The following is a 13,011-nucleotide window of genomic DNA, read 5'->3' on the forward strand; positions in this document are numbered from 1 at the left end:
CAGTTTTGAAACTGTTCTGACCCAGTCGTCTAGACATCACAATTTGGCCCTCATCAGACTCCTTAAATCCTTACGCTCGTCCATTTTCTGCTTCTAACACGTCAACTTCGAGGACAAAATGTTCACTTGTTGCCTAATAAATCCCACCCATCAACAGGCACCATGATGAAGAAATGATCAGTGTTATTTACTTCACATGTCATAATGTTATGCCTGTTCGGTGTACATTCCAACTTCATAACCAGGGCCATGCACAGGGGGGCGGCCCAGTGGCTAGAGCCACTGTCCATTTGCCCTCATTGGCTGAGGGGCTCCTCTCACCGTTTGTTTGGTTCCTGTCTTTTTAAAAGTGCTACCAATCTGTACAAAATAACCACGTTCTTAAATTTAATATAATCAGGAATTACGGATCATAAAAGATCAAAATATTTCAAGAAAGAGGTTAAAATATGTAAAAGGTTTTGCTGTAAAAGGAGCAGGTAAATAGTTTCTGTTATTATCAGCAATGTGTAATTTTGATGTTTTATCACAAAAAAGTCTGAAAAGATTACAGAGTGTGCTGTTGTATCTTTTATTTGCATTATTCTAACAATTGGATAATTTGTTTTAACAAGCACCCGCCCCTTAGTGCCCCTTTTTTGGTTTGGGCCACTGCCCCTCAAAATGTCTGCACACGGCCCTGTACATAATGTCTTTATCTTTGTAAAGCTGCTTAGGGGCAATGTTAAAAGTCTGGTAAGTTTTGGTAAGATTTCTGTCACATTCTTTACGAATCGGAGATTTCCCGACCCACAACCATTCCACAGCCACTAAGATCGCCATTCCCAACATTCTGCTATTTGATGTGAACATTGCCTGAAGCTCCTGGTCTGGTCTCCTGGTCTATAAACCATCAGGATGGTTTATATAAATAATAATAATAAAGTATGGCGGTGAACGCAGGAGTGCGAGTTTGTAAAGGATACACTGTGCCTCGGCCTGCAGTATGGTCTGGTCAGGCTGGTTGGCGTGCTGCATAGCGATGGCGTGAGGAAACTCGCTCAGCATTCTCTGCTGAAACGCCTCCAGTCGCTCGTAATCGTTCCCCCGACACACAAACTCCTTGTTCTTCACAAAACACACACAAGTGAAAATGAGAGACTTGAGTCACTAAGACTCTTGTGTATGCAAAAACTAACACATCAGCGGCAGAAGTTAGGGCGTCACAATCATTGCTTGGTAAAATCTGCCACCTAGTGGCTTCAACAAAAGCTGCATCAGCACGATACTGTCATTACACCATGTTGCACACATGCAGGGATACACACGGGTTAACCAACAAACAGGAGAACGCTTCTCCTTATCGATTTACATCGAATACTAATATTTACCCGTAGGAAAAATGGGAACTTCTTCCCGTAGAACCCAATTCTAAAGAACTCCGGTTCGAGCCTCTGTTGATTCATTATCTTATCATACAGAGACGCCTCCATCAGCTAGACAACAGACAACAAAAGAGACACAAATAAATAACTTTTTAAAAAAAATGTTCATCAAACATTATTATATACCTGTTATAAAGAAATGAATAAATCCTCCATGGCTCATTCAAGCCCTCATTAATCCTGAATAATTCGATTTGCATTACAGTGCTGTATACTAATTATTATTATTATTATTATTATTATTATTATTATTATTATTATTATTATTATTATTAGTGTTCAGAAATGCCTTTGAAAATAGTTCATAATGCAAATTGTAGAAGGAGAAAGGAATAATGAATAGTTAGAAATAGAAGCCTACAAATGTACCATGAGGAAAAAGGATGAATCTGGAATTTAGGAATACGGAAATCATTCACTCACTCTCATTTTGCTCAGGTTCCTGTAATCGTAGTAAGCCTCGTACTGATTGGCTAGCTCTCGGCAAAGGATTATGCAGTTCTCCCAGCACTGCAAAGTCATTACAGCTTATTACACAACACTCAAGTTTAGTAATAATAGCAAAATTGCATTATAATAACATGATTGTTTCAAAATCTATAATGGTGTTAAACTTCACCTTCAACTTCATTTATTCGTTTATTCATTCATTGTTGTGAATCTGGTGTCTATTCCAGAAACACTGGGTATGAGATAGAGATATACCCAGGGCACCATAGACAAAGACACATACACACTAGAGATGTGCATGATTATAACTGAGGCTGATGCGATTCGGATCTTGATGCATATCCAACGATATGATATATTAAAGATATATATGAAGCAGCTATCAATGTGAAACGATTCAACACACTGTGATTCAATGCAATAATATGCAATGGAAAAAATATGATGCTGTGCAATTCAATATGGTACAGATACATAAATTTACTGAAGTGCCATCTGACTTCTAACGCATGGCCCTTTCACTAACATGCCTTTGCAGTGCAAAAAATGAAATAAAAGAAATAAAACCGGACGTTCTTTTTCTGTTTTGTCTCCAGGAAGATGCAGCTCTACCTCTGCCATGTAAATCTCTATTGTATGTGATTCTATGTCTTCCTAGTGTTGCGATATTCACGTAGCAGCAGTGGTGCCGAGAGAACGCGCTCGAGAAACAGTTTAGCGAGAAGAAATCGATCTACATATCAAATATTGATCACAAATTATTGCTCACTTTGTAAATAATTAAAGTATAGCACATCTACTAATAATAATATATAAATGAATATTTGTTTTTACTGCTGTAAATATGTTAAAAATGACTTCCACAGCAGTGACTGACGAAGCCGGACTACAAATTAGGTCTATATGTTACACAAGAGAATCAAATGTTAAAAAAGAAAGTGAGGCTGAAGGGAGAAAAAGTACAATGTATTGTGTTTGCAATTGAAATAAATTTTTTTTTGTAAATTTGTTTTTAATTCCTCACTTTTACTTTAATCTTTTAAATTTTTTATTCCATTTCATGCTTGTACTATGTAAAAACAAGTCGAATTTGACTCGCTGAAAGGTGTGGAATGTTAGAGGAAAGCTGATTGGTGACCAAATTTTTGAAAAAAGAAATTGAAACCATTTAAAAAATGGGAATATAAATCGGAATTTCTTTTTTGCTTTTGAAAGAAACTTGGTAAAAATGTGTGTGTGTGTGTGTGTGTGTGTGTGTGTGTGTGTGTGTGTATATATGAGAAAGTAAAAAAGAGAATAAGACATTAAGAAAGACAGAGACAGAGAAAAGAGAGAGGGCTGACCTTCCCCCTGTCGAAGTTATGGATGATGGTGAGATGCAAACACTCTTTTCTCTGCCACTCGCTCTGCATGGGGTAGGTGAGGAACTCCCTCAGGGGCCTCTCTGTCCATTCCAGCAGCTCATCATACAGCAGCAGAGTGTAGGCCGCCTCTGACACACACACACACACACACACACACACACACACACACACACACACACACACACACACACACACACACAAAAACTTCAATCAAATCAAATTCCATCAAAAACACTTCAATGGACTACAAGGAAAATACACACGTGTGAAAAAGATTCACACTGAAATCACTCAAATCACTGATTCAGGACTACAGTTTGCATTCGATCACCATCACTGCACACCTCAATATCGTTTAGCTGTAAATAAATGGACATTCGGTGCCACCCAGATGAGGATGGGTTCCCTTTTGAGTCTGGTTCCTCACAGGGTTTCTTCCTTATGCCATCTCGGGGAGTTTTTTCTTGCCGCAGTCGCCACCGGCTCGCTCATCAGGGACAAACGTCCACTTATAAAGAACACTTTTATTCATTCTTTATTACCACATTATCTGTGTAAAGCTGCTTTGATACAACGTCCATTGGTAAAAGCGCAATACAAATAAAAATGAAGTGAATTGAAACGCAATCCAGAACAAGATGTTATTCTACAATCTAATGTAACAGAGTATAATATACCAATCACCCATTACATTGAACCACTGACAGGCGACGTGAATAAACATTAAAGATGTTGTTTATTTAATTCAATTTTATTTTTATGCCACTTTTCACAAAGGACATTGTCTCATAGCAACTTTACAGAATGTAAGAAACATAGACCAATATTAACTTATATTTAAATGTATGTTTATTAACCTTTGACGAGCGAGCCTGGGGAGACTGTGGCAAGGAAAAACTCCCTTAGATGATACGAGGAAGAAACCCTGAGAGGAACCAGACTCAAAAGGGAAACAGATTCTCATGACACTAAGTGTGTGATTATAAATCATTAAGACAATACAAACACCGGAGAATGAAAAATATCATGAACACTTGAGTGTGTGATTATAAGTAATGTCCTTTCTACAGTCTTATACAGTCAGTTGGGGTTGTGGAACCAGGAGTTCTTGATCAACTTATAAATTAGATCAACATCTGAGATCCCTATAGATTGAATTACAGATTGTTACTACCGTAATTTCCGGACTATAAAGCGCACCCATATATAAGTCGCACCCACTGATTTTTACAAATATTTTTATTTTGAACATAAATAAGCCGCACCTGTCTATAAGCCTGTCTACATTGAAACTAATGAACTTTACACAGGCTGAAAGACACGTTACACACGGTGTAACGGGTGAAATATGTTGCGCTTCCTTTAGGAGCATAGCGGTATTTTGGGAATAGCCTGGCGCCGCATTTTTTCCGGTATTACTGCATGTGTGCAAGACGAGGAATATGTCCTTATTATTTTCTGATGCTCATTTCTAAGTTTCTTTGACTAACCCGTAACACTGTTGCCAAGAAAAATAAAAATGCACGAGTTTTGGAAACCTGTCTGTGCTTATATGATTTCTGTTGCAACTGGAGTTAGCGAGCTCTCCCTTCACCCTGACTCAATGCGTTACAACGGCTTGTATCTAAACAGTAGCCGACCAAGAAAGTCATTGTTCACTGTCTTCCTCCTTCCTTTCACAACTATTTCTCTCGGGAGTTTATCTTTTGGCATCGTCGTGCGTTTAAAAAAAACTTTTTTTCTCCCGATGCCGTGCAGCTCAGAACACAGGTGAGGTGCTTTTTTTCGTTTCCGTTCGGAAATTTAATTGGTCTAATGTTATGGGGTTCAGTTTTTTGGCTTAAAGTTTGTAAAACCGGGAAAAACCCAGGAAAAATCCATAAATTAGCCCGAAAAATACGGTATATAAATATTAGTGGATTGTAGTGTGTTACTCACAGTGGGGTTTTGCTTCAACCTGGTTTCACATGAAATTAAGCAAAAAGGAATCAAACCCCACACAATTCACTCAGTTCTGTGTGTTTACTTTATGCATTAATGCACATTTGCTTGTACAAATATAATAAAAGGTTGAATAAATGTTCACCATTTAGGTTTACACAGGTTCTGTGTGTGTGTGTGTGTGTGTGTGTGTGTGTGTGTGTGTGTGTGTGTGTGTGTGTGTGTGTGTGTGTGTGTGTGTGTGTGTGTGTGTGCGTGTTTGTGGGTGTGTGTTCTTTTTTCTGAGCCATTACAAGGGCAGTGAATTTAGTAAGATACCTGTGTAGTTCTGGGCTTTGAGGTGAAGTTCGTACAGCTTGTGGATGTAGCGGATGTACATCTCCTCTTTATTCAGCTCCGTCTTGTAGAAATTCTAATAAAGCAAAAAAACAAAAAAACAGTGCTTTATATATGACAAAATACACTTTATGGACAAAAGTTTGTGGACACCTGATCATAAGGTTTGTATGTAATTTTTTAACATTCCATTCCATATCTAGTCTCCATTTGCTGTCATAATAAGTTCCATTCTTCTAAGAAGATGTCCTGGATTTGGGAGGGTGCAAGTGGAGATTTGTTTTCAATCAGCTAAAAGGGTGTTAGTAACGTGATGTAGGGTGTGAAGACCAAGGGTGCAGTTAGCATGAAAAATTCATCCAAAAGGTGTTCAATAGGTTTGAGGTCAGAGCTCTATAGCAGGCCACTCAAGATCTTCCACTCCAACGCATGTAAAGTATATCTTCTGGCTTTGTGCACAGGGGCATCGTCATGCTGGAACAGGTTTGGGGCTCCTAACTCAGAAAACTTTATCCTACTGCATCCACTTTATATAGCCGTGAGCATCAAACTTTGTGTTACCAGTTTGTGGAAGAACTACATACAGGTGGGAAAAATGCAGGTGTCCCAATACTATTGCCCCTATGGTGTGATATTAATCGTAACATAGCTTTCAATTTTAATAACACAGTTTGTGTAACGCTGCCTAAATTAAGTTGGTTTCAGCGCTTAGTGTGCTTATAAATTATAAATTTTAATTTTTTGTAAAAAAAGCAATAATATCAGTGTGTTCATGTTGCTTCAGGAGTGTGTTCTAAAACCCAATGTGGTTCTCAGATAAACAAAACAGGAACACAGTCATTTTTACCAGCAAGTTGACTGTACAGCCGATCTTCTTCCCATCAACCTCTCCGATCTTCATACAGTCCCTGAAACACAAAAAGGACACATATATATATATATATATATATATATATATATATATATATATATATATATATATATATATATATATATATATATATATATATATATATATATATGTATGTATGTGTATGTGTGAAAAAGAAATGAAAATGTATTTCCCCAGTTTTATGACAGTCTGTGACATATTAGAATATTTCTAAGGTGTATGAGCTGTGTGTGTATATGTGTGTAGTTGTGTACAGTATGTGTCAGTGTGCAGGTGAGCAATGTATTATTGCCTGTAATCGAGTAATCTCTCCATAAGCCGTGTAACCGTAGCTATATGAGACACTCCGCTCTCTCTCCATGTTTCTCTCTCGATCTTTTTCAGCAGGCTATGCAGAAAAAATAAAGAAATAAAGAAAGCAAAGCAGATTTTTAGCATCTTTGAGCAGCAGGTCATGATTTACATTCTAAAGCAAGGCAGTGAATCATATATTATTATTGTTATCTGAGTTATAGAGTTCATAAAACGTTATAGAAGTGGATGTCGTGTATCTTACCTTGGATACGGACCGAACAGCGGTATTCTGCTCCAAGAAGCGTTAACAGAAAAAAACAGTATTGATGCATTTTATTTCTACACGACTGTATACGAAGATGTTTCAGCAGTAATCAGATTCTCACATGTTGTTAAAGAGCTCCTTGTAGGTCTCATCTCCTTTACCCTCTGACATCAGACTCTCCAGTTTGTCGATCAGCTTTGCCTCAACCTGCAGACACATATGAAGGTTGCCATCATTATTACATGCAAGAAAAAAATTGCTTTTATAAGACCCTCCACTCTTCTGGGAAGATGTTACACTAGATTTTGAAGTGTGCTTATGGAGATTTGTTCTTATGGAGATTTCTGCTACCGTGTCAGCAGCCTGGGGATGAATTTGGCAGCAACACGCCGCATGTTCAAATCCTACTTGAGGTTCTCCTTGACCGTTCCATACGACACACCGAAAATTGCAGCTATGTTTACACTGTGATTATTAGGAAATCTCTCTATACAGTAGGTTACCATTCAAACCAATGTCACCAACTACAAATTCAAAACAGAAGCAAATGGATATAAAATTCAGAAATATAATTTCAGACAAAGCTTCCTGAAACAACTTAGGCTTGGATTTATTGGCCATAACCTAAGCACATTCGTGCATTCATTTCTAATACACAGTTAGCACAAGTGCCATTTTGATTAGTTTGAAGTGATGTCTGGTAAAAACCTGCTCTCATAATAATTTATTTGATCTTGTATGACGATCTCTTCATTGTTTTATGAGGCTGGAGCATGTCACGTGTAAGGTGTGTTTGAAGTAACCTGTTTGAAGTTGCCACTGCGGCGTTCCTCGTTGTCCATCATGTCGTGGAAGACGGGGATGAGGACGTTTCTTAAGTCAGGCTGCGGCACCAGCGTGACCTCCAGGAACGGACCGATCAGGGAAGGGATCAGATTGACTTTATAATCTCCTAGAGTAACAACAAAGAATAACGCCTTGGTGTTAGTCTGCATGTACTGTAGAGATGAGGATGTTTCAGCAAACAGTATTCACACACACACACACACACACACACACACACACACACACACACACAAGGGTCAAAAAGGACAGTATAGAGTCATGAGGATTTAATCATGCCAACTGATTCTGTATTCTCCATTTTGACATATTATAAAGTGCTGTAGTGGATATTTTGGGTTTTCAGACATGGCGTGACGAATTGAAGCAGAAGCACTTCAGCCGGTGCTACCACCCTTTAACGTATAGGTTAAAGATAGCTTTAGTATTACGAGGATTTAGCATTACGAGGATTTAGCATTACGAGGATTTAGCATTACGAGTAGCCTTTAGAGTTTCTCTGTGTATGTGGTAGAAAACAGGGGTGTTATATTTTTACATTTTAATTGTATGATCATTTAGTCTGAAAACATCAAGGTTTCATGTAATCAAAGTATCAATCCTCCCCCAAGTCGGTGTAAACTTTGTCGATATAACGAAAACCCAAAAGGAAACAAACAAAAAAAAAAAAAACTATCCAATTCTCAAAACAGTTAATCTTTTCTTATTTTTTTATTTAAACTTTACAATATAATACTTGAAACTGTTAGTATTTATCGTGTTGTTGTTATAGACTAAAGGAAAGCCTGTAAATAACGTAAATAAAGCTGCTGATGCGTTCTTTAAAAGCTGCTGTGTAACAGCGGGAGATTTGACAAGAAATACGAGTGCTAGCATACACAATTGTGTATTAAATAAACAAAGTTTCTTTAATTTAAATATCCAAACAATCCAAATCGGTAAATAGAATCAAGAACGAAGAACAAGTAAAGAGCCAGGAAATCGGCATACAAACTGAAAATGGGAATGAGAAAACCAGGAAATATTGGTATGCTTGTTACACGTAATACTTGGAGGCGGCAAGATGAAAACAAAGGGGTATAAATAGACACAAATATTAATCATAAAAGCGAGAACAGCCGTGAATGAAAAGACGTGTGAAGACATGAACCAATGACAAGACATGAGCGGAGTGGAGACAGGACATGAATCGGAACAAAAGCACATGGCTACACATACATGAAACATGAGCAGGTGCTACATGCTTCGCTCGGCATGAGGGGGATAATCTCTGACAGGATTTGGTACTGCGGGGTGTTTCAGGTGGGAGGTGGGGTGAGGGGATTCCAGTAGGAGTCAAAATCAGAATACTTTATTGATCCTATAGGGAAATTTTTGGATTGCAGTTGTTCACAGTAAAATTAAATTTGAAGAATAAAGTAAGAATCTAAAATATATATATATTTTTTAATTTAAATATAAAGTTATATAAAGAAATGTATAACAGCATGAAATGAATGTGTAGCAGCAATTAGCAAAAACGTCACACTACAACGATGCTTATACAAGTTATTGCACATATAATAATTATTATTACTGCACTGAAAATATTGCACATAATTGCCTAAGATATTAACATTATACAAGTTTGGGATTAAAATCTGTAACTATAACGATATCTATATTATCTATATCTATAATAGTCAAATGAGAACCACTGGTATAAAAAACTTTATCGGGACCAAAAAGGTTCAAATGTTTAATGTTTAAATGAAAGGTTTGAATGAAAAGGTTAATGTTTGTAAATGGAATTGCATTTAATCACATTTTATTGAAGTTAGAAAATAAGAGGGTCCTCTCTAATAATGCATTGTGACAAACCTTGAGACTGGGATAACTTTTTTCAACCGTGACTGACATGGACACGCCATTGAACAAGCCTAGACTGAACTTCTGCAGTACTGCAGATCTTTTTAAAGCTCAGCCTAACCATTTCTTACTAAACATATAAATACTTACACTATATAAGCACTAAATAAGCAAAGTTAATAAGCAAATTCTGACACAGCAAGCATATCCTCGAGTGTATCATCCATTAGCTCTTTACTTATTCTCTCAGCTAATTAGCAATCAGTAATGTCAGTGTATCAGTGTAATGTCTGTACAATGAGTGCTGACACAAACTAAGGCAATTTGGAACCAAAAGTATGAGGACATGCCATAAAATCTACAGTCAAAAGCAGGTTCGGTGTTGGCTCTTTATGCTGTATGCTTCTTTTTCAGTCAGTAAATAGTTTTTTTCTCACCAAGATTCTGCCACATGCTGAAGATCTCACATCCGATCATCACTCGCATGTCTCCATACCTTTAAAACAAAGAGAAATGTTAGCAACAGTAAGAGTTGAATCATGTTTGGAAATGATTGAACATGTAAATATGGAGTATTTCAGACGCAAACGACTCACTTTTCCAAAACTTTCTTCCGTTTGGATGGAGGGAATGTCTCGAGCTGGAGACACGGCTGGATGACGAATATTATAGAGAGGTAAAAATAGGACTCCCAGACCTGAAGGAAAAAGGACAGGTATATTTAGAGAGCTGCTGATCACTTACTACACTGCACACACACACACACACAAGTGATTGGAGTGTGAACAGAAGGTCATGTGATCTCTCCTGATCCGACTGACTAGACTGAGAGACGCCATTGCAATTACGAGCAAGACAAAAAGGAAGAAACGTTTAAAAAGTAAGATATACAAATACATATGAGCTGCATATAAAGTGCGAAGGCAGGCGCAACCACACACTGATGCAATTATCTCATACCTTGAAGTCAAATTTCTCATTAAGGAAGTTGCTTCGGAGAGTGTCGGAGAGATACAGGACCGTGGTGATGATCACACTGGGAACAAAATGAAAAGGATTGTGTAATGATTTGTGCTCTGGACACAAACAAACTACTGTGACATTTGCTGAAATTTGGACGTCACATACTCATTTAAAAAGCTATACTCTATATAGACAAACATTTTTTGGATACATGGTCATTAGATGCTTTTTAAAAATCCCATTCTACATTTAGTCTTTTACTCTTATAATAATCTCCACTCTTCTGAGAAGATGTTTCTCTAGATTTTGGAGTGTGCTCCCCAAAGGGATGAGTTTAGAGCTCTATAGCAGGCCACTCAAGGATCTTCCTCTCCCATCTAAAGCATATTTTCATGAACTTTGTTTTGTACACAGGTGCATTGTTATGCTGAAGAGGATTGGACTCTCCTAATTAAAGTGAAGAGCCAAATTCATCCTATATAATTGTGTTAATCAAATTAATTCAACGTTCCTAAAAAACATTTGGGGATGTTTGGGAAAGAACCACAGATGCCTGAAAAAGTCAGGTATCCCAATATGTTAAAGTAAATAAAATAATTGTTGATATGGTGCAGCTTTTTTTTTTAAGTCTGAGGTAAAACTGTAAAAATCTTTGTGTTTTTCTAAATACGAAGCTGCCTGAATTACATTTATGTCATTTGGCAGATGCTCTTATGCAACTCATTTATACAACTGAGCAGTTGAGGGTTATGGGCCTTGTTCAAGGGCCCAGGAGTGGGAGATGGTTGATTCTAATATATAAACTTATGATCTTCTGATCAGAAGTCCAACATCTTAACCACTGACCTCCCATTTACACTTGTATTTGTATTGTATTTTTATTATGATTAACTTTACATATTGCATTATATAATAAATAATAAAAATATAATATACAGGATTTTTCACAAATTATCTATTGATCAATAAAAGTATGTATGTCTATTTTGTTCTTAAATACACATTTAATAATGTGATAAAATGTTATAAAAGTAATACTATAATCACTTTGGAACCTGTTGTAATTACAAAATTAACACCTCTGTATACAACACTGTATTTTCCTATAACTGCACACACACACACACACACACACACACACACACACACACACACACACACACACACACACACACACTCAACCCCAAACGTTTTTTTTTGCTTGAAAAACTTCACAATCCTTCTGTAGAGAGTTCGTTCTGTCTTCTACTACTACTGAACGAACTCTCTACAGAAGGATTGTGAAGGTTTTCAAGCAAAAAAATACATTATTGAAATCTGCCTCAGTATGTGTGTTTGATCTGTTCACCAACATCAGAAACATTTTAATGGAATATTAAAATTGCATATCCAGATGTTTTGGCAGCTGGCAATTGTCCCAGCTAGACTTCAGTACTGGAGTGCTGAATTACATTATCATAATCTTAGCAATTTTTTAAACAGTAATTAAACATTAGCTGAATGATTACATTCTTAGGGGTGAGGGGTGTTGTGCCTGATTGTCTTCCTGCTGTCATTAAATCTATTGGATATTAGACAGGTTTACATAGTGACCTCACAAACACAGCTCATACACATAGCATTACCTGAATCAGCTTTTTAATGACACTACTAATACTATATATATATATATATATATATATATATATATATATATATATATATATATATATATATATATATATATATATATATATATATATATTTACATAATCAGCAATCCAAGAAAGTTTTCTGTGCTTACTTGTTGGTGACCAATCTCATGACTGTCCAGTCTTTTGGGAACATATCATGCCGGATGAGTATTCTAAACACAGTGAACAACTGCAAAAGAAAATTCTGGAAAAAGAAGGAAAAAAATGTTCCACAGTGCAACAACAAATAGAAAACATTTTCATATACAAAAACATAATAAACATATAATAAACATATACAAAAAAGAAAATGTCAATCAGGATATACAATATACAGACAAAAGATTGTCGACACTCATAAGATTTGTATGCGCTCTTTAAAATAATGTTACATTTTGTCCCCGTTTGCTGTTATAATACTCATCATTTTTCTGGTAAGAAGTTATATACTGGATGATGGAGTCTACTGTTGGAGATCTGTGTTCATTTCCTATTAAATGGTTTTAGTAAAGGCAGGTAGTGATGTAGGTGGGGTGAGGAGGTCTGGGGTGCAGTCAGCATTCCAGTTCATCCCAAAGGTGTTCAATATGGTTGAAATCAGAGCTCTATAGCATGAGATCTTCCACTACAAACCCATGTAAAGCATATCTTCACAGGTTTTGTGCACAGAGGCATCTTCATGTTGGAACAGGTTTGGGTTTCTTAGTTCAAGTAAAGG

The 13,011-nt window shown here is 36.7% G+C and overlaps 1 protein-coding gene across 5 annotated transcripts in view; it reads right to left on the reverse strand.

The window, feature by feature from the left end:
- The window catches only part of dock4a (dedicator of cytokinesis 4a), a 97,756-nt gene that overhangs the window by 15,720 nt on the left and 69,025 nt on the right, over positions 1–13,011 (reverse strand). For all 5 annotated transcript variants that reach the window (XM_083560807.1, XM_083560806.1, XM_083560810.1 and 2 more), the window contains 14 exons: positions 12,404–12,498; positions 10,618–10,693; positions 10,254–10,354; positions 10,095–10,153; positions 7,770–7,918; positions 7,088–7,173; positions 6,964–6,990; positions 6,700–6,795; positions 6,363–6,423; positions 5,498–5,591; positions 3,218–3,366; positions 1,848–1,934; positions 1,371–1,475; positions 966–1,107 (listed from right to left, as the gene is read on the reverse strand). In XM_083560807.1, the coding sequence (XP_083416933.1) occupies positions 966–1,107; positions 1,371–1,475; positions 1,848–1,934; positions 3,218–3,366; positions 5,498–5,591; positions 6,363–6,423; positions 6,700–6,795; positions 6,964–6,990; positions 7,088–7,173; positions 7,770–7,918; positions 10,095–10,153; positions 10,254–10,354; positions 10,618–10,693; positions 12,404–12,498 (1,327 nt within the window). The remainder of the gene's footprint in view (positions 1–965; positions 1,108–1,370; positions 1,476–1,847; positions 1,935–3,217; positions 3,367–5,497; positions 5,592–6,362; positions 6,424–6,699; positions 6,796–6,963; positions 6,991–7,087; positions 7,174–7,769; positions 7,919–10,094; positions 10,154–10,253; positions 10,355–10,617; positions 10,694–12,403; positions 12,499–13,011) is intronic.

This window comes from Silurus aristotelis, assembly GCF_946808225.1.
Source record: "Silurus aristotelis genome assembly, chromosome: 14".
Lineage (NCBI taxonomy): Eukaryota > Metazoa > Chordata > Actinopteri > Siluriformes > Siluridae > Silurus > Silurus aristotelis.